Below are 23127 nucleotides of genomic sequence, written 5' to 3'. Positions count from 1 at the left end.
GGGTCACCAAGAGGTCATGGTCTCCATGATTTCCTCTGTTATTTATCTTTGGCTTGCGGTACTGGAGCCTGCTTTTGATAGAGGGCATTTCTACCACAACTGCAGAGAATCAAGAATTTCAGTGCTTTGGTTTGAGGTGGGGAAGGGTTGGCTTCTAAGGCTGTGAACATGTCACCGAGTGTATCTGAGAGTATCTCATTCTGCCCTTTTCTGATGAGCAAATTCATTTTGGGGGGTTTACCAATAGCAATTCCCAGACTCGGGTCAGGAAAGGAATCGTCCTGGTGAGGTCAGCAGTTTTTAGTTTGAGTAATTCCATTTTTCAGTTCCTTAAGAGATCCTCCTCTTGCCATGAGACAGAGATGAAAGCAGCATTTCTCAGGCCTCCACACTGCTGATGACTCACCTATGACCGCCCTCAGTGCAGCCAGGGGACCATTTATGCTGAACTAGCCTTTGGATTTCTCTTCTTAGTGACAACAAAACTTGCGTGGCCAGCTCACAAGTCAACCGCACGAACATCCCTGGTCTGGTCAGTTCAGCAGGCTCTCAGGTCCCTGGGAGGACTCCTCAGCGCATTTCATGTGGGTTTGCTAACCCCATCCTGTTTCATTTTGATTTAAGACAACCGTTATCTCTCATCTGGGTCAGAAAGTACGGGCTGCATAGGATTTCAACCAGACACACACAAGGGGCTTGAATTAAATACCCAGCACTTTGGCCTGGAAAATTGGTTGTGTTATGCCCTGTGTTCTTGTCCCCCAAAAAAGCATCTCAGCAAGTGGCAGCATTTGGTCTCAGAAGTTCCTTTCTTGCGGTGGCTCTACCTCTGCCACAGAGTGCCAGGACAGACAGTGTGCTGTGCTATGCTGGGTCCTTCAGAGAAAACGATGTGACGTGCTGGAGACATTGCCATCTGTGGGAGAGTGCAGCTCTGGGCTCTATGCAGAAGGAAAAGGAAGTGCCATTACATCAGGAATATGACCAGTGAGTCAAATTCCCAGAACGGCCCGCTGCTTCTCAAGGCAGTGGGTGTGCCCCAGCATCTCAGCAACCCCAGATTGGGATTAAGGGAGAACTGTTGGGTACAGGGGCTAGAGAGGAAAAGACAAGTGATATATTTTACATATCATTTCCCAGCAGTGGTCTTCTACATGAAACCCAGTTTACTTAGTGACCCAGGGCATGCAAGCAAAAGTTTTATGAAACAATAGTGATGCTTACTGTGTGTCAGCCTTCTTATTTTCTCTTTCTGTTTTTTCCTCTTTTTCTTTTTTCTGTTCTTTTAATTTAAAAAAATCTTGGCTCACTAAACTGCTATTATAAACCGCTATGGGTCAAAGCCCATATTTTGGAAAACAGCACTGCATTAGTGTATATAAGCAACATCTCAGGAAGTTTTATATAATATGGATCCCTGGGCCCTTCTCCAGAGATTCTAATGCACTCAGCCTTGGGTCCTCCAAATCTGCATTTTATGTTAACCCAACTCTAATGTGACCAGTGTGAGGGCAGGAAAGTGTTTGGATGTCTGATATATATCCCGTGGTTTGAATACAGAGCCTAGTACAGAATAGGCACTTGATCAATGTTGGTTGAATAAATGAATGAATGCAAAAGCATGCCTGGTGATTTAGATTTAAGTGGCCTAGGGATTACCATTGTGTTTGCTTTGCCTTTTAATTATCTTTTTTGGGGGGGGCGGGGGGGTAACAGTTTATTTTAATAAAATTTCAAGCTTACTGAAAAGATTCAAACATAGGACAAAGATGTCCATTTATCTTTTACTTAAATTTCTAGTTTAGCTACATTTGCATTTTCTCATCACCTTATCTAATTTTTTTTTTCCTCTGAACCATGTGAGAGTTAGCTGTAGACAAAAAATTCCCCTTTACTACTAAATACTTCAGCATGTATTTTTCTAAGAACAAGAACATTCTCTTACTCGGATTACAACGTGAGGGGCCCCTAGACTGGAGGTTAAGTGCCTAAATTATTAAACACTGGGCAGTGCTGATCTTCACGTGACTCCATTCTCCATCCCAGCCCCATCCAGCATACTTCCCTTTTTATCTGTACTGCTCTCCTTGGTTTTATAATGTAAATAGTCAGACAATCTCCAGACTTTTGAGTCCCAGACTTGCTTTGAGTTCCCACACTGGAAGCAACCTTAAATCTTCTAATCTGTGGATTCTCCAGTGCAGAAATTATCTAGCCACCTCTGAAACCACTGGAGAAATTTAAAGAAAATGCAAATTTCCAAAGCTCAGCCTTGGAGCTTCAATTCAGATAGGTGGGGGGTTGTGTGGCCCAGAAATCTGCATTTTACCACCTCAACCCCCATCTCCCTTGCCTTCCCCCAGGTGGTGATGGCTCAGCCAGAGTTGAGAAGCACAGTTCCTGTGACTTCTCCCCATGGTAGAATACTCTACTTAGTGATCACATTTCTCAGGATGGCAGAGGGAAGCCCCCAGAGGTCTGCTGCACATTGGAAAGTTCTGCTTGTTAGAAATTTCTTTCTCATATAAGCTTCAGTTGCTTTTCTAATGCTACTGGTCTTGGTTCTGCCCTCTGAAGTACCTTAAAACAAGGTCAATAGGCAGCCTGTCTGCTCCTTGTAAAAATACAGAAAAAGTATAAAAATCACTCAAAATCTCACCACCTTGAGAACTTTGTTAAGATTTTTATATTTTCCTATAGTCTTCATATGTGTGTATATATAATTTATATATATAAACACATATTACATGCACCTTATGTTTTAATAGAATGAAGATCATAATACATTGTGGTTTTACTGTTACATATTTTGGGTTTTCTCTCTTAACATTATGTCATAGAACTATTCCAGACAGGGAAGTATGCTTTGAGAGCACATTTTCAAATGACTGCATTAAATTCCACTGTTTTGATCTATTGGAATTTATTCAACCATTTCCTATTAGTGTTTATGTAGGTTGTTTCCAGTTTTTCACTATCCTAATGCTTAACTAAACATATTACAAATTATTGTCTGCATCCTTGATTATTTCTTTAAGCTAGATTCCTAGAAGTATAAATATTGAGTCAAAAAACGTGCTTAAAAAATGTGATATATATTGCCAACTTACTATGCAGAGGTTGTGAAAATTTTAACTTCTAACAGTTTTGATCTCTTTTTAGAAGTTAGTAATTTTTAAAAGATGTCAATTTGATAGGTTAAAAATTGCATTTTGCTGTCGTTTCTAACCTACATTCCTTTGTTTACTCATGAGGCTGAACATGATATATATATATATATATATATATATATATATATATATATATATATATAACACATACATATATACACATATGTACATATTTTGATTACTTACCAGGCAAAGCATATTCGTGTGTGTGTGTGTGTGTGTGTGTGTGTGTATTTTTCCCATTTTTTTGGCCATTTCTGTTAAATAGGATGTTAAGGGGTAAAGAAATAGACTGAATCTATTTTTCTGCTGGAGAAAGGGGGCCTCATGCTTCTCTTGTAGGTTTGTAAATACCCTCCTACCCCCTTTTTTACATGTAATAAATATCAATTTATTCTTCTCTTTTTTTAAACTGTGGTAAAATATACACAACATAAAATTTACCATTTTAAAGTGTACAGTTCTGTGGCATTAAGTATGTTCACATTATTCTGCAAGCATCATCAGCGTCCATCTCCAGAATTTTCCCATCCTCCCTAACTAAAACTCTGTACCTATTAAACACTAACTCCCCAGCCCCTGACAACTACCATACTACTTTCTGTCTCCATGAATTTGACTACTCTAGGAAACCTACATAAGTGGAATCGTACATTTATCCTTCTGTGACTGGCTTATTTCAGTTAGCATGACGTCTTCAAGGTTCATCCATGTTGTAGCATGTGTCAGAATTTCCTTCCTTTTTTAAGGATACGTAATATTCCATTGTGTGTATATACTACATTTTGTTGATGCATTCATCTGTTGATGGAAGCAACTTGGGTTGCTTCCATCTTCTGGCAATTGTGGGTCATGCTGCTATGAATATGGGTGTACAAATATCTATTCAAGTCCCTGCTTTCACTTCTTTTGGGTATACACCCAGAAGTAAGATTGCTGGATCATATGGTAATTCTCTTTAAAATTTTGAGGAGCCATCATGCCATTTCCCACAGTGGCTGTATCATTTTATATTCCCACCAGTAATGCACAAAGGTTTCAATTTCTCCACATCCTCACCAACACTTGTTAATTTCTGGGTTTTTTTGTTTGTTTTTGTTTTTTTTAGTTTAATTTGTTTGTTTGTTGTTTGATAATAGCCATCTAATGGCTTGGAAGTGGTGTCTCATTGTAGTTCTTTTCTCTTTAATCAAATAAAATATGACAGCCTGCCCTGATTTCCAGCAGCTAGATGGGAAATACAATCTCAGTCATTTGGAGGGGGAGTCTCCCTACTTCCTAGAATCATATCAGTGCTTGGTGCCAGGAACTTAGAGGACTGTCAAGTAATATCAAGGTCACCACAACTGCCTGTGATAGCTCCTTGTCTACACCCTTCATGGCTCTTTGCTTCCAGGGAACATGTGTAGACTTGAAATGCATTGGGTTCTGGCACCACAGTGGTCTTGCTACCTCCCTGAGGATCTGCTACCAAGCAGGCTCCCCAGTCTCTTACCCCATCCCAACCTGGATGTACCCATTTTAATTATGGGAAAATTTCATCAGTTGGCTTTAAGGTATTCTTCACAATATTTCTTTTTTATTAATTTTCAAATTATTAAAAACATACAGAGTAGAAAAAATATATAACGTATTCCCTTGAACTCACAATTTTAATACATTTTAACATTATGCCTTATAAAAACTCTTGCACAAGTGTACAAAGAGACATGCGCAGGACACTTATTATAACAATGTTTGCAAGGGTAAAAATTTAAAGCAACTTAATGTCCATCAATAGGAAATGGACAAATATATATATATATAACAATTTCTTTATCCATTCATCCACTGATGGACACTTAGATTGTTTCCATATCTTGGATTGTACATAATGCTGCAATGAACATGGGGCTGCATATATCTTTTCAGTTTAGTGCTTTTAATACTTTAAAAGATATTTTAAATTTAAATTTTTTTAATTCTTAAAAAAATTGAGCCAAAGTTTTAACATTTGTTAATAAGTTTTCTCTATATTAGGGATATTAATACTTTTACTATGAGCCATTTACAAGTGTTTTTTCATAATTCATCTGTAAACTTTTAGTTTTGTTTTCTGGGGGTTTTGAATATTTACCTAAATTTTCCTTTTTTTTTGAAGAGAAAATGTATATTTGTTCATATTTGCCTCTTTAATCCATCTAGAAATTATTGTAATATATGGTATAAGAATAGTATCACCTTTGATTTCTTTTTTCTTTCTTTCTTCTTTTTTAACCAAATAGTAAGTCAATTTTCCTTAAATCATATGTTAAATAATTCTTCCTTTCTCATTAGTTTTGTAATGCTTCCTTTATCACACTAAGTGCTTTTATAGCCATTATTTCCATTGATTTGTGTCAATTCTAGAATCAATAGTGAATTGTTTTATTTATCTAATTTTACAATATGTCTTAATAGCTAAGTTCAATGCTTATGACCTGCTTGCTCATAAACTTATCAGTTACATTCACATGTCAGTTTTTTCCAGATGAACTTTAGAATTATTTTTTCATATTAACAAAATCCCATTGTGATTATGTTTAATCTATAGATTAATTAGAGGAAAATGGAAAAATTCATAATATTCAGTATTCCCCTTCAGGGACATGGTATATATTTCTACTTATTCAAATTTTTTTAAAATATCATTAAAAATTTTTAAATGTTTGCTTGTATAAATCCTGTATATATCTTCCTGGAGATATTCCTTCATATTCTATGTTGTTTGTTATATAAAAATATATAAAGATATATTTGCATCGATTATTATGGCATACAGAAAAATTATTGAGCTTTGAGTATTTATAATTCAGCCTCTCTAGTAGTGACTAGAAGTGTCTTATTAATTCTAAAAGTTAGTTCACCTAAGTTTTCTAGGAGTATAATCATATTGACAGCAATTAGTAACCATTCTGCCTTTCTTTTCCAATGTTCACATCTCTTAAATATGTTCCATGACTTAATGCATTCCCTAGGAATTTCAAAAATATTGATGCAAGGATTTTTGATGTCTTCCTAATTTAATGTAGATGATTCTAGTAATTTGTTCTTTTTTTTTTTTTTTTTTAATTTATGGCTGTGTTGGGTCTTCGTTTCTGTGCGAGGGCTTTCTCCAGTTGCGGCAAGTGGGGACCACTCCTCATTGCGATGCGCGGGCCTCTCACTATCACGGCCTCTCTTGTTGCGGAGCACAGGCTCCAGACGCGCAGGCTCAGTAGTTGTGGCTCACGGGCCCAGTTGCTCCACGGCATGTGGGATCTTCCCAGACCAGGGCTCGAACCTGTGTCCCCTGCATTGGCAGGCAGATTCTCAACCACTGTGCCACCAGGGAAGCCCCTAGTAATTTGTTCTTAATTGTGATGCCTGTTATAGTTATAAAATAGTTTTTACCCCTCTAAGATAGCATCCTCCTTTTATGAGTTTACCATAGGTTTTATCAGTAATATATGTTAATTTTATGACATAATTTTTAGCATCTGTTGAAATAATGATAAGGTTTTCATTATTGCTACTATCAATATAGTTTATTAAAAGAACAGATATCCTGGTTATAGGCACATTCTTTTAGCTCCTTCCTCTAATATAGAGCTAATTTGTCAGAGTGCTGTTCACCCCAGATAATAAACTCTTCTCCATGAAGTGACACTTGCCAGTTTTTGTTTTCTCCACAATGGCCTCTGTATCATTGACACTTTAGTTTTTGACAATCTTTTGGTTTGCAGTAAATAGTTTAACTGTTTTCCAAAGGGTAAATAAACATGGTTTATTTTAATGGTTAAAATATACTGTGTGAGTTTGAGGTTGGTGACTTGTCTTGTAGAAGTGGGTCCTATGCTAGATCTAACTCTTGTCACCTTTAAATCAAGTCTAATAAAAAGAATACCAAGAAAATAAAAATGTGAGCCAAGAAACCCTGAAAACATGTTGTTGGGAGGTGATAAAGCAGAATGCAGAACATACTGCCACAGGAGCTATGCTGATTGTTTACACAGGGAACAGCATCATTGTCCTTCCCTCCCCACTCTGGCACATGTGTGCATCACAAACACACCAACTACACAGAGAGGGCCCACTTAAGTATTATATTTCTAGGATTCTTTCTCTTGGATTTTTTAGAATGTAGTGCTCATTTTCACTTAAGCTTTCCTTTTTTCAATCATCTAACCATTCAACAAAAATTTATTCAGTGTCTACTATGTGACCTACTCTGTGCTAGGTTTTGGGGATATATTTTAGACAAGTTAGACATGATTCTTATCTTTATGGAACTTGCATATTAATAAGTAAGACTTGAAAGCTTTTTCATTTTCATTTTTTTGTCTCTTGTCAGACTTCATAAACTGTTAGTTTTTCATTTCTTTTGCTACATCTTTTAATTATATAACACAGCTTCCTAATTGCTGATGGTCTGAACGTTCCTGGATTATTCATTCAATATGTGACAGGCACTGTTCTGGGTACTGAGGATTCCAAAGTGAAGAAAAAAAGACAAAAAACTCTGTCCCCATAGAGCTTACTACATTCTAAAGAAATCCTGATTCCAAAGCTTTTCAAGATTCATTCAACTTTAATATGCCATATATACCAGAGGCACTTAAAAAAAAAGAAAAAAGAAGAAGTGAACCAAGCATTCAGGAAAGACAGAAATGCAGAAGTTGATGCAAGAAAGGATTTCTAGTTAATAATGATTTAAATTGAAATTCAGTTAACCTCCCTCTCCAGGTAATTCAATTGTCTAGTTTTCAATAAATTTCAATACATATGACTCCAGCTTTTCATAAAAAACACAAAAGACTCATCAGGCTTCTTTAGTCTGGTGCATTTCTTTGCTCAAATTTTTGGCTTCATAGGCAGAAATCTTTAAACACTAGGCAAAATGATAAGTGAAGTACAAGTGTTTATTAGGCAGTTTCAAATGGTAGAGCAGCTCTCCCATATTCTCCCTCCCTCCAGAAAGGACTTCCCAAATAGTGGGAGGCAGCATAAAGTAGGGACTTTCTGAGATCACCTATTGACTGAATAGAGACCAAACAGGGAGAATGTAGGTACTGTTGTAATTATCTCCTCTATTGAGGATAAGGTTGATACATTTTTCTTCTATGGGATAATTCTGTATCAGCAATGTTTCACTTTGGTACTTGATGCAATTAAAATAAGAAATGTTCATTAGTTGAATCCATTCATTCATTGGATCAACAGATGTTTACTGAGTACCTCCTATGTGCCCGGCCCCCTGCTTCTGTGGATCTTGCAGTTTTGGTGGCAAGTAGATATTGAACCAGTTAGTACAATACACATATGATTGGTATCACAAGAGTGGGGAGACTAGACTGGCTGAGGAAAAACAGGATCCTGTGCAAGGTATGTTAAGGAGCATTGCAATAAACCATAAAGCATTTATTCATTCATTCACTCAAGGGTCAGTAAGAATTTCTGAGGAAAAATGACTCTAACTAAGGCCAAACTTACAGTGGCACTTCAATACAGTCCCCAATGAGTTTAATGAGTAATGAACTGGCTTCCTAGCGAGATCTAAAGCTACCTAGAGGTGCAGTGATGGTTATGAGAGGGAATGATTTTCCTAAGTCATATCTCTCTAATAATAATATAAAATAAAATAATAATAAATAAAATAATATAATAATAGTAATAATAACAGCTCACGTTTGTTATTTTCTATGTGCAGAGTACAATGCTAAGCACTTTACATAGTATATTCCATAGCACTCAGAGTAACCCTAAGGCAGGTAAAATTAGTATCCCCATTTTATAGATGAAGCTCCTGAGGCTCAGAGACATAAGAAACTGGTCCAAGATTACACATCTAGAAAGTGGTAGGTTCAGGACGGCATAGAACTTACCAGGAGTTGGGCTTTTTAAAATGAAGGCCAGGGACAGGAAATGAATCTGCATACTTAGCCAAACATGTCAAGAATGTAAAATAACTCACTCCCAGTTTTCACAGCGTTTCAGAGATTAAGTAAATAATCTTCAGCAGAATCCAATCCAAGCGTGCAATTCTTTGCATTCAGCACACATACTTGCTGAGGAGAAGACACCGTTCATTGCAGAGAATGCTTCTATTTTGCTTCATTCCTACTCCTGGTAATGACCTATCCTGGTTTCTTTTCAAGGACCGCTTTAGAGCAAACCCCCCTTTTCCCCAAGCGTGTACTTACCAACTTCGACAGGAAAAAAGAAAGTGGCCCACAGCTGGTTTCAGGTAGCCCCTGCTGTTCTGTTTCATGAAGATTTTTTTTTGAAATTAATTAATTTATTTTTTATGGCTGTGTTGGGTCTTCGTTTCTGTGCGAGGGCTTTCTCTAGTTGCGGCAAGCGGGGGCCACTCCTCATTGCGGTGCGCGGGCCTCTCACTATCGCGGCCTCTCTTGTTGCGGAGCACAGGCTCCAGACGCGCAGGCTCAGTAGTTGTGGCTCACGGGCCCAGCTGCTCCGCGGCATGTGGGATCTTCCCAGACCAGGGTTCGAACCCGTGTCCCCTGCATTGGCAGGCAGATTCTCAACCACTGCGCCACCAGGGAAGCCCTTCATGAAGGTTTTGAAGAAACCTAGAGCTGTTACCGAGTTTCACCATCATTTAATCAATGGACAAACTCTCCTTACCATCAACTCTCCTACGTGTCCTACGCAAATGCAGAGGGAACTGGCCTTCGCAGGGGCCTCAGACGCACCAGGAGGATCTGCTTATACTTTATTCCTCCCTTTTCTTCTTTCCCTTCATCATCATCACTACCATCATTGCTATCATTTATTAAGCGCTTACTGTGTGTCCAGTACTCTCTTAAGGTTTTATATATATTTAAGCCTCAGAACAATCCTATGAGGCAGCTACCACTAACTCATTTTTCAGTGATGAAGGAGGCTGTGAGGCTATTTAACTGCAAGGTCACACAATGAGGAGCAAAAGTCTGGGTTAAAACACAGATCTATTTAACTCCAGGGGACGTGTTTTTAAGTGCAAAGCGGTACTGCTCCTCTTAAAGGATTTACAATGGGGCAGAGGATCACGGAACAATGGACCAGATGTGTGGATCTAAGATATGCCTATATTTACATAAAGCAATAGGATGGAGATTTAGATGTTATTAATCTGAGGTCCATAGACCCCCGGGTGTTTAAAAATAGATTTTGGAGGGTTTGTAACCCCCTAAAACAGGAGTCAGCAAATTTTTTCTTAAAATACCAGATAGGAACTATTTTAGGCTTTGTAGGCTATATGGTCTCTGTTGCAAACACCCCTCCCTACTGTTGTAGTGCAAAAACAGGCACAGATGATACACAAACAAGTGGGCAAGGCTATGTTCCAATAAAACTTTATTTACAAAAACAGGCAGCTAGCCAGCAGGCTCTATGTGCATCGTTATTTTTGTTGCTGTTATTAGGAGAAAATCTTATAGCTTTCCATAGCTTCTCTAGTAGGTTCAAAATCCAAGATGGCTAAGAACTGGTCTAAATGGTCTCCAAGTTGCTCTAAATTTAGACATTCTAGGATTCCATGATTCTGCATGCCTTTTCAATTAACACACTCTTTAGAAATTCTTTTTCCTTAGCAGGTTCATTTGATGGGTTCTGCTGTGAACTCTTAAGTGGACTATAATTACTGTCTGTTGAGAAGGAAACACAGGACACAGTACCATTTCAACCCTCCCTGGCTTACCTGGCCAGATGATACTGGCTGAAACACAAGGACATTCCAAACTGGATTATAGCATCTCAGTCCTGAACCAGCTAGTCTGAGGTTTGCAAAGACTTTTTCCTTTTCCCAGACGCTACATTCTGTGTTTCACTGAGCCTTCTCCACAGAAAGTACTCACTTATCCTGACCACTCTGATACACAGTTTGGATTCCTAGAGTCAGCCAGGTCTGCCCAGCTATGGTGTGGAGGGGAGGGATGCTGTCGGAAGTGTTTTCTTGATGGATCTCTGCTTCTGTTTGGAGACCCTCTCTCTTCCAAGGAAACATGGTTCTTTCTCTTAGGATTCCCAGTTTCATGAGATACAGCATCTTACTTACTATCTGCGATTCCACCAACATGTACCTTTACCATGCTTCCCACTCTATGGGACTTGTCTTCCCCTAACTAGCATCTTTAGGTGGAGATGGCTAATTATATTCCATTGTGTCCACCACAGAGCCTGATACCATGATTTGCATATATATTTTAGGTTATTAGCACTGAGATCCCTGAAAGCTACAGATAGTTTTGAATTCTTGCATTACTTTTGAAAAATCAAAATAATGATTGTCCTATCAACTTGAATAAAATGCAGCATTGACTGCTTTAAATTTTAGAGAAAAGAGATTATATTAAAGCAAAAAATTACAAATGCTATGAGTCATAATGTGATTGCATTTATATTCCAGATTTCTGAGAAGGCACACTGGGTAAGAAGTGGGAGGGAAAAATAAGAGGGGAGAAAGAAATGGTAGAAACTAATAGAGGAGAGAATGAAACAAAGGGAATGGAGAGACAAAGAGGAATACAGAAGGAAACGCTGAATGCAGAGGAAGCCTGTTTGCTAACCAACTACTGCTGGGTTGAAATTCAGTGTCATTAGGATACAGCCATTTTTCACAGCAAGTGCCCCCCAAAGAAGGAAATAAACCAGCAAATGAAAATAACAGGAATATAAATCACTTAGCCAGTACTTACGGAGACTTCATTCTATATTAGACTCCTGTATACATCACATCAGGATTAGTGTTAGCTCTCTGAAATGAAACATCAATAAGAGAACCACATGGTGCTGACTGCACCTCCAACTAATATTTCAGTTCAGCTTTAATTATCATGTTCATCTGGCGCCGGCATCGTGCCACGTAAATGGAAATGGGTCATGGGAGGCCTGGGTTCTTGTCCTGCATTTGATGATGTGACCTTGGTTGGCCAATCTCTGTGCCTCAGTTTCCTCATTTGTCAAATGTGAATAAGAATTCTCTGCTCTGTTTATTTCACAAGATGTTAGGAGGATGGTATATATATATATATATATATATATATATATATATATATATATATATATATACATACATATATGTATGTATAAAATGCCAGATAAATGTAAAATTGACCTTGTTCTTTTTACTTAACAAGGCAGTAAGTAGGCGGAGGGGTGGTGACGGTGGCATTTTGCATAGAAGACTTGGTGACGTGTCTTTGTTTCCCTCAGTAATATCTGGTCTGGGATTATTACTGCTTTCTCGATGTTTTTAGGCATACTTTTCCCCTTCAGAAATGCCAAAGGTGAAACATACTATTCGACTGCTATAATTTGTCACCCTCGCTGCCTGAGCAAGATGTGTATAGACAGTTTAGTAATTAAGCTTTTCAACCCTGCATCATAAAGTTTTATTCCAGCAAAGTCTATATTTATCAGCTAACAAGTATTAAATCACCCCACTGCTCAAGCCGTTTCTCACTTGAATATGCTCCTTTCAAAACAGAGCAGATTTCCTTGGCTGGTTTAATAAAAGTTCTTGTTTGGAAGTACTGTGGTGCTGTGTGGTCCTGTGGAGCTGACATACATACACCTTGGTAACTCTGCCAAAAGGTGCTGACCCCTATTTCTCAGGGGACTTAGCTGCCTTTGCCCTGGGTCATTTAGGGCATCCTGGCCATCTGAGGCTTGATGGCTTCTAGCACAAGACAGTCCCATATCCATTTCAATTTCTCAAGAGGAAGAGGTAAATGAAAATAGAAAAACAAACTTTTGAAACATTTTCTTTCCTTATTTGAGCATCAGGGAATTGGTCTCTTTCTATCAGAGATGGATCTAAATGTAAAATGAATTTTCAAAATGATTAAATTAGCAAAGTAACAATGATCTACATACTAAGCAGGGTTGAGTGCATTCTCGTATTGCCATAGTCTTTTTTAAGCAGATGCACAATTATTAGGGAAACACACTTTGAATGAATAGATATTAAAAGTCGTCAGTAATGGCTTAGAATAATTTCTGTAGGTAACCCACTCCACCTTTAGAAATCATTTTCTCTCTCTTCTTGGGAGTAGATACACTCATGAAACGAATATAACATTGCTTGTAAATCTTCAGTATGCTTTCACTCAAATGGCTCCAGAATTATATTAGTTAAAAACAAAATAGTTACTTAACATATTTGAATGTATTATTTTACCATATTTTAAGGGTATAACCAGAATAAAGACAAATGTTAATCAAATATAGGCCAAAATGATGAAAGAAATCTCAATATTTTTATCATATCATACCCGAGATCACAGTAATTTCCCTTCTCCTTTCTATGCTTTCAAAAATAAGTGATATTAACCACATGCAGGCATTTCAGTTTTCCCTGAATTGGTTGCTAATAGGAGATGTATAATGACATTCCATAGAATCACAAAACCCACTCTGTAGTTACATAAACAAATTCTGCCCATGCCTGTGTGTGTGTATGTATGATAGTGGGCACGCAAGTGTGAGATTTTAAATACTACCAAGCTAAGGAGTCTTTTGTTGAACTTTTCTCAGTTTGAGAGGTTGCAACAATTTCTTTCCTTTCAAAATGGCAAAATGGAGCTCACCATTTCGCTTTCCAAATTAGCAACAGGTAGCTTGTTTGGAAGGCTGGGGATCAATTTCTCTCCAGCCAACAAGTCATGGGGTTGTCACTGAAGCATGTGGGTGATATGCTGAACCGCTAAGTTGGCAAATATTGAACTGTTTTAAGTGCATCTATTTTCTGGTTCAGTAAATTTTTTTGTATTAAATTCATTAAACTTGACAAGAGTCTAAATGCCACAGCACATACCGCAGAGGACATAAAAGTAACAGCGCTAGCCACAGGAGATAGCAAAAGGTAAAGATCAATATAATTTCTCTCAGTTTCTCCTTAATTTTTATCTTTCCTATTAAGACTGGATTTTTTTTTTTAAGGTTAAAAAGTACTGTGTGACTTGGAAAGTCAAGTTGAAGCTGGTTATTTTCTGAAAATTTGAAGAGACATTTCTTTGTCAGTCAAGTTGCCCTCCAAACAGCGTTCTTAGAGATGATGACATATGTGACCTACAATTCAGGATCATTTAATAACTTGGAAGAGAAATGAGAAACAAAAATTACACTCTGTTATCCACAGTTTGGAGGAATCTTGTAGTTTGGCAATTTGTAAAAATACTGAATCAAGGACATACTTGAAGATTTATAATGAGGGCTTGATAATGATTATTCTTCACTTGGGATTGAAATTTTCAAAAGAATAATAAAGGTTTCTGAACATGAACTGTTACTTTGATTTGACATAATTTTGGGGGAGAGTCATTTGTTTTTCTTAAGCACTACTTTGCCTCCAACAAGGAGTAGACATGGCAATTCAGAAAAGTGGAGAAAAGTATAAAGTACAAGGAATTTCATTCTAGCATGAGTTGTAACTATTGAAATTATAAAATTGATTTTATACTCCATATGAAAAATAACCATCAGTAAAGAACAATTTTCCGGTAATTTCTCTCAACAAAATAGAAAACAAAATAATCAATGACAGAAAATTGTGAAAACCCCAAAGTACATATAAAAAATAAGAATACAGGTACTAAATATAATTCTTTAAAGCTTCCAGAACACATAAGGCAGAAGCAACGCAGCCATCAAAGTTGGACTGAGTAAATCCATCCCCTCCACACACAAGAAAAGGTTTGAGATGAAGAGTCATTTGACCAGGAGAGTTGGCAGCAGCATTTGTAACCTGAAAATGTTAAAAAAATAATTGAAATTGACATTCTGTGCTCTGTTGTGCTGTCACGTCAATGTCCACCTGGGGAACGTTTCTCTACCTGGAGAAATCAAGGTGTTTCACAATGAGCAACGGAAAGCTAAGCCAAGGCCCCTTGGCTAAGTTAAGGATTAAGTGCAAACAATATACATTCACAGCTTGACTAGTAAGGCTACATCACAATTTATAAAGTGCCAGATTAGTGCTAATTGTCATTCAGCTTGAAATTTTTCACCATGGGGAGGGAAAAAAAAGTAAGGACTTCTTCCTTCCTCTACGAATGAAAACATTTTCCTAAACCAATCAGTCACAAGGGCAAGGACTACTTTTCCTTTATTCCCACTAATTAGAACACCATATCCTTTTATTGTCAATTATGTACTGACTTTCAATCTTGATAAAGAAGATAGCCTGAAAATGTAGACTATTTCCACCTAGTTCCATAAATTGCTCCTCTGTGCAAATGTAACCATATCTGGTCTCCCTGGAAGAGCTGAAGAATTGCATGATTCTCGCCCAAGTGTTTACATTGAAATTTTTAAATGTTTACTTTTTCAGTTATTTGATAAGATAACCAGAAGTGTATTGAATTTCAAAATTAATAGGTCATGATCTGCTAAATTAGTTGAAAGTACAGTTAATCTTTTCATTAGGGAGAACAAAATTCATGAAATCATTCACCTATTATTGAGAACCTGCTATGTGCCAGACAAGGTGGATTCAAAAGAGATTTAAAGGGTCATGTCCTTAAGGAGTTTCCAGTTCAGCATGACTGCTGGCATATAAGTGTCTAAGGCCTAAGACAGAGTGAAAGGCAAGGTGCTATGAGAACACATGGGAGGAGGCCAGCACACCTGACAGAGGACAGAGAAAGCTTCAAAGGGGCATGACTGGTCACTTCATGTGAGTTCTGATAGACACCTAAAAGTTTGCCAGGGGAGGAAACAGGTAAAGGGCTTTCCAAAGAGAAGGAGCCGCCTGTGTAAACGTCACAGTCTATGGGTACTGTTTAGGAATCTGTGGGGCAGGTCACAGTGTCTGTGTGTGTGTGTGTGTGTGTGTGTGTGTGTGTGTGTGTGAGTGTGTTGGGGGAGAGGGTTGACAGGAGGAAGGGACATAACCGAGAGGCAAAATAAGAGGAATATTGTGTTTCAAATTTTAAAAACACAAAATTTATAAATAAAGTCTATTAAGAATTTAGAATTTACTATACATGCACCAAAAGTAGGGAGAATCAGCTGAAGTCTGGGACTTATTTTATTTTGTAGAACCAGGTTTATAATATTTGAAATGATGAAAAAGGTATAGAGGTTATTTCGTGGAAAAATTATTCTCTAAATTGGAATGTATGTTGCTAACAAGCATTCGCAGAAAGTGGAATGAGCTGGAGATGAATGTATTTATCTTGGACACTGGTGCTTTGGCTACTGAAGCACCAAAAACTCCCTAAAAAACCAAATTACACAAAACTATCATAAAGGCAATCTCACTTGGGACTACTTTCCCGCACAACTTCAGGGGGCGCCATTCACATAGACTACAACGTGGCAGTTCTGGTCTCTCTTATACAGTGTTTTCATGAAGAGTAATAGAATAAGGCCCATGAGGATTTGCTTGTTTAAAAATCACACCAAAAAATCAAGAAATGTAATAAATGCTATTTGGATTATGGAGCTGATTTAGGTTTTTGATAGGCTGAGTTAGTATATGCTTTTATAATTTTTTAAAACCAGAAAAACTCTGCATAGATATTTTTATTTATATGCCATATTTTGCTTTAAAAAAAGAGGTGGTACAATTATTTCCTTCTTGAATCACTTAAGATATGGATCTTTAAAGACCTGTATCAGATACAAATGTAAAATGTTAAAAGTATCCCCTCACTCTTCTGGAGGTCACTTGATAGCAATATCATCTATCATAGACACTGCAGATAATCTTTTAAGAAAATTAGGTCATAGTTTTAATTTATTATGTTGAATCATAATTTCTTTTTTTCCCCAGCTTTACTGAAGTATAATTGACAAATAAAAATTGTATATATTTAAGATGTACAACTTGATGTTGTATTATATGTATACATTGAAAAATAATCACCATAATCAAGGTAATTAATAAGATCTGCTCTCTTAGGAAATTTCAAGTGTATAATACAGTATAATTAACTATAGTCATGTTGCTGTACATTAGATTGCTAGAACTGCTTCATCATATATAACTGAAACTTTGTACCCTTTGACCAACATCTCCTTATTTTCCCCTCCCACCAGCCCCTGGTGATCACCATTCTACTCTCTGCTTCTATGCATTTGACTATTTTAGATTCCACATGTGAGATCGTGCACTATTTGTCTTTCCATAGCCGATAAACTTGAAATGGGTAGAAAAGATCTTTGAGTGGCTAAAATAGATAGCACATAGTACAGACACTGAAGCACAGACTTGGGTGTTCAATGGGAGCTTTTTAATCTCCTGCTTTAGATGGAATTTAAACAAGTTGGATGACTTGATTTGTCGGTGAAACACTAAGGGAGAAAGAAAACTGCTGGGCTCCTATATATTAGCGATTTTAGAACATGACAATTTGTAGTCTGAAAGCAAGGGATGCTGTAGAAACACTCGAAAACCAGACAGGGCTGGGAAAAAGCCTGGCAGTCTGGGGTCACTTAGTGGAGGGCAAATAGCTTTCTGGCTCTTAATAGTCCCCAAGGGTACTAGCTATTAGTTTTCCTGCAATCATTAATGCTCATGATAAAGGCCCCAATATTCCAGAATCAACTCTAATATGCATAAAGTATTAATTGTTGGCATTTCTCGAATGTTCACTGCATACCAAATGCGTTACACGCACACCCCACTTAATTCACACAGCAACCTGTGAGGTAGTTACTACTATTCTCATTTTATAGCTGAGAAAGCTGAGACTCAGAAAGACTGTTACTTTCCCGAGGACAGAAAGCTCGGAGGTGAAGAAACATTCAAACAAAGCAGAACTCCTGAACTCGCCCCTCCAACCCCTTCAGAAATGTTTCCATAAAGACTTAATTTAAGTAAAATAAAACAAAAATGTTTAATAGTCATCTGGAAAATTCACATAAATGGGATAACTCATTCATACATATTCATATATATATACCTATATGTGTGTCTATCTATGTTTAATTTATACACACACATATATAAATCTCCATTTGTAGTAAAGTTTTGATACATTCCAGCTGACATCCCTGTATGGATAAACCATGGTACTATTAAACATTAGACAAGTGTTAAGCAGGAGGTAGCTTAAGGAAAAAAGTTCTGCCTAGGGGTGAGGTGGTAATTTATCGGTGCTGTGTAATTTCATTTGATGAGTGGTTAAGTGCCAGATGCCAGATCACATGGCTGGAAAACTGGGCCACTGATTAGCCAGTCTGCAGTTGGGATGAAATCAATCTTGCTGCATTTAGGTGGATTCGCCCATTTTACAATTACCCGATGAGGAAAATATGAAAACATGAAGGGTGTGTTGGCAACCTCCTTCACCCATGTGAAGTAGAGAGCCCTGCAGTGGAGGAGCACGTAATTGTCAAAGCCACAATCTCTCACAGTAATGCAGCCTTTGGCTATGCTTCCAGCCACAGTGAGGAACCACAGCTCAATGACTGTGTTTAAGAGAGATGTCAGGGCTGAAACAACCCCTTGGAAATCCAGGATGCTTGGGCTCACATGTGTGCCAAGGCGGGTAAGAAAGAACTCAAACTGCAGAAGCTGATACTGCGGGTCGCTAATATAATGGTTCTATATACTTAGGTGATGACTGGACTGGACATACAAATTCAAAGCAGAAAAAGCAGTTTTATAGCTAAGTGATTTAAACCTATGTGTGTCTTGTGACTCCTCTCCACCTGTAGAATAAAATGCAAACTCCTCAGCCCCCCATGGAAGGCCCTTCATAACCCAATCTTACCTCCATCCAAGCCTCCCCTCTTGCTGCTTCTCTCACTTTTGCCATGTGTCCTATCTACATTCAAACTAAGGTTCTTCAAGCACATCCTTCTTTGTTGTGCTTCTGTGACTTTGAACAAGTCATTCTGCTTAGTGATGTTGTATTGCTCCCTCTCTTTTCTGCCAAGTAATTTGCTTATCCTTTAAGAACTAGCACAAATGTCACCTGCTCAGAGGTCTTCTTGCTCTGCCAGGCAGGGTAAGTGCCTTTTCAGCATGTTATTTATATCTATTATGTTACTTGCTATTTTGCACTGTAATTATGTCCATGCCTGTCTCCCTTCCTAGACTGCATGCTCTGAAAAGTGAGGGCTGTGATGCACTAATCTTTGTACCCAAGGCTGAAAATGGTGCCTAGCCCACATGAAGTGTGCAATAAATGTTTACTGAGTTTAAAAAAAGACAGAATATCGTACACATAGTTGATCAAATGGTGTTCATAGGGAACCAGCTACACAAAAAGTGTTGTTCAGTGGCTCCCACAGAGCTGGCAGAAGCTCAAATGGAAGAGCTATTGTATTTAGAAGGCTCTCAGTAATGATAAATGTCTCTGCGAACTGCTGTATGTGAGTGTCTCCTATGTCATGTATTAAATTAAACTACATAAATTTGCTGATTCTGTAGGTCAGAAATGGTAAAATACTGTCAACTTTTATATGATTTAACCTAGTAGTTTCTTTTTAGAATGATTATTAATTGTGAAAAGTCACACAAAAATAGTCCCTTGGGGGTGAGAATGAAATTAAAGATGAAAAGAAAGAAGGAGGCAGACAAGTAGGCTAAATGGGTATTTCCACAAAATTATAGTTGATGGTTAGCAAAAAAATTCAGTGACACACATGACAACGTACCTTCTTTCTTCCAAACCTATGTTGACAGCTAAAGCTTGTCCTTGGACTGTCAGAAGTCTACCCATAGAACAATCTCATTGATTTGGCCTACACGGTGGCTCTATTTTAGGGTGACCAGTTCTAGTTGGCCGTTCAGCCCATTTGTTGACTTTCTGAAATATGGCACTAGGTGATATTCAAGTGAGCTAGGCAAGAATTAAGGTCTCATAAGCTTTAATCCTAGCTGTGCAACTAACTTGAGAGAACTTAGACAACCTATGAACAATCAGGTGCTTGCTGCAGCTTGTTATGGATGTAGATTATACTGCATTTCACTGAATCTAAGGCACCATCAATATTTTAAGCACCAATGAGAAATTTTTTTAAATGGTGTCAGCATGACACAAAGCTTTATTTTCTACTTACTAGAGAAGTTCTTTTAGAATTATCTACATGTAGATCTTTTGCAAACATAAAAAGGAAATAAAAGAGGAATAAGTTGGTTAGCTTTTCCAGAATCTTCACATTCAGAGTTTGACTTCTGTGAAGCACTCTTTCACTAAGGGTGTCAATGTCCATGCTCTTCCCCACATAATCTGTCCTCTGTGCAGCCTTGAGTGCTGGCCATGCACCATTTCTTACAAGAGTGCTCCACGGAATTGTCCTTTCTGGGGTTTTCCTCCAAGACGCTGATACCTGTTCTTCAAGTTCTGATTGTGCACTTTCTCTCCAGTGGTAAAGAAAGGTTTTTAGGTAGCAACCAAGGCTCATATTCTTTTCTCAAATGGTCCTTAAATTATTTGTTACTTTAAATATCAAGGGGTTGCAGTGGTGGTCCCACTGTTAGACCACTAAAAATAACCAAATTCACATGTGTGAACACTACATCTTGACTGTCTCCTGGTGCATACCGATTTGATGGCAGCTTACAATTGATAAAATATGGCAAATATTAAATAGGGTAAGAGAAGAAGTACTTGTTATGCACTTACTAACTTACTAGTTAGTAAATGCATAACTAGGACAAAGATACTGAGTGGCAGGATCCTTTAAGCAGGGCCTTTTCAGGCAAGCAACATCTCAGTGTCAGGATTTCTAAGGTCTTCAGCATTGCTGGTTTAAACCCTCCATTTTCTCAGTTCACCCAAATGAGCAGCCTCAGGTGAAACTGACAGAGATGGACTGGTTATCACAGAATCGATTTGTTCATTTACAAAAGTAAATGTACCGATTCCAGAACCGAATCTTGTCGTCTGCCCAGACCATTCATCTTAGTAGGCAAATTTCCTCAACTGTAACATAGATTATAGGGGTGACACATGTGTGGTATCTCCTGACAGACATCACTAATCAATTGTGGCATTCTTCTCCACTGAGCCCAGAAGTGGACTCAGCATCCTTCTCACTTCATCGCTTCAGGCAGCCACTACCAGTCAATTGGAGTTGGCACTTGAGAGGAATCCTATATACCAATCCTGGATTAGAAGATTGCAGAGCAAACACGTAATTAGAAATAAGAGAATTAAATATTCTTTACTGTTTTTTCCCCTTCTTTTCTCGTTAAGCCAGGAGAGTCTGATGCATTGCCTTTGTCCAAAGCAGAGATATTTCAATGCCAAGAATTAGAATCACATCAGGAGCCATTTCCTCTAATGATGCTGGAAGCTCAATTCCAATTCCTTCTAATAAACTACAAGTAACCTCCTTCTAGACCACTGCCCTTCCAAGGGTCACATAGGGTCTTTGACTGCTGGGTGAAAATGAAATACATATATTTTGGCTACAACCATAGTTCTATAAAACTGTGCGTTACAAGTATCAGGGCTTGTAGGAAGATAGAGTTGGTGCAGGTAATTCAAAACCTAAAGAACTTTGAAAGCACTAACAAAAACAATAAAGTAAAGTGACTAGCAAGATTAATAACATTTTCCCAGCCTCTGAATCTAGGGACATGTTTGCAGCCTAAACTCTGGGGCTTATGCTTCCTCCTTTGAGATGTAATAGGTCCTGAGCGGAAGCTGCTTCTAAAAGAGACCAATTTGACCAAAATTAAAAATATCCAGGATATAGCCTTCTTCATCAGTCCATCATTTTACCAAAGGGGAAATGTCTTTGTGGTTTTTTCATCGGCACTTACGCTTTTGCTGAAGAGTGTAACATGGTGGAAAACCCCGTGGTTCTTGAGGCCTCTGTAGCAGCCACTATGGCACTAAAGGAAGAGACCTCTGGAGATTTTCAGTTTCTTTCTTAAGATTTTCATATTTGCTGAAGCAAATATTTGTTTGCTTGTGAGAAAACGTAAACATGTACAAAACCAATACGATTCCCCGGTGGTACTACTGCCCTCCTATTTCTCAACTGCATTTGAAAGAATTCACATTAAAAAAATGCTCTGGTGTTATAAAAGACTGTAGGTAATTTTATTGTTTGCGTATGTTGCTCTACATTCTTCAGGGTCACTTTATTTAAACTTGGGTATGCCTGAGTCTTGACGGCAGATGGAGATGTCTAAACCATCACTTGTGCTTTTGATACACACACTACATCTTTTAAATCGGTTTTTAATCAATTCCAATGTCAGAGGGTGACTTTCCTTAAACTGTCCCTGGATTTCAAGGAAATCTTATTGTCTCCTAGTTGCACACTAACTTGATTGGGGTAAGCTCTGAGTAATAATATCGTTGTGTTGGCATTTCCCCTGTCCATTGTGTTTGTGAGGTACTGACCACACTGGCAATATGAATAGCTAGGAGGCCTGAGATGGTATGGAGCTGATTCATACATTTCCTCACTTCCTCTACTCTGCTGCCAGTGTAAACCTGAACCCATGCCATAGTACATAAACAGCAGAAATTGAATATTTGGTTAACTTATTCTTTTATAGCCCCTATGCAAAGCTCAAAGGTAGTGGTTCCCAAAAGTCAATCTATGGCAAGAAGAGAAAAAATAAGGATTATGAACTTTTTCATAGAGCAAAATGTATTCTATTTATAAATTGTTATGAGGTGATATCTTTACTACATATTTTTGGGTGGGTTATTCTTTGCATTAAATTCTTGTAGCTATGTTTTACTTTTTAAATTCTTAATTGCAGAATAAAAAGATAGCAATATGATATTGGTTCCCAAAATATTTCGAGGGATTTTACTAGTCCATGAAGTAAACACGCTTGGAACCACTGCTCTGGGGCGAGGTGCTTGATGCGGCTCAGAGCAGAGTCTCTGTCAGCCTGAGGAATGTTGCCCATAAAAGAGGGGTTGGGGAGCAGCAAAGGTCGGCTTTGCAAAACCATCAGTAATCTCAAGTAACACTGGACAACCTAAGTTTGGACTTGGTGAGTGGATGAGTAATTTTAAAAAATGGAATA

At 37.9% G+C, this 23127-nt stretch overlaps 1 protein-coding gene across 3 annotated transcripts in view; it reads right to left on the bottom strand.

Annotated features, from left to right (window-relative positions):
- Positions 1–422: 422 nt before the first annotated feature.
- Positions 423–23127, bottom strand: part of RNLS (renalase, FAD dependent amine oxidase) — a 290024-nt gene continuing 267319 nt past the window's right edge. For 2 of the 3 annotated variants that reach the window (XM_007179152.3, XM_057531202.1), the window contains exon 7: positions 12265–14916. In XM_007179152.3, the coding sequence (XP_007179214.2) occupies positions 14764–14916 (153 nt within the window). In that variant the 3' untranslated portion in view covers positions 12265–14763. Of the gene's footprint in view, positions 942–12264; positions 14917–23127 lie in introns of those variants that run through there. The other variant, XM_007179153.3, reaches the window with a different exon arrangement.

The sequence above is a fragment of the Balaenoptera acutorostrata genome, chromosome 16, assembly GCF_949987535.1.
Source record: "Balaenoptera acutorostrata chromosome 16, mBalAcu1.1, whole genome shotgun sequence".
Taxonomy (NCBI): Eukaryota; Metazoa; Chordata; class Mammalia; order Artiodactyla; family Balaenopteridae; genus Balaenoptera; species Balaenoptera acutorostrata.
Note: the sequence above shows the minus strand (reverse complement) of the source record. Positions and strands in the feature narration are given on the sequence as shown.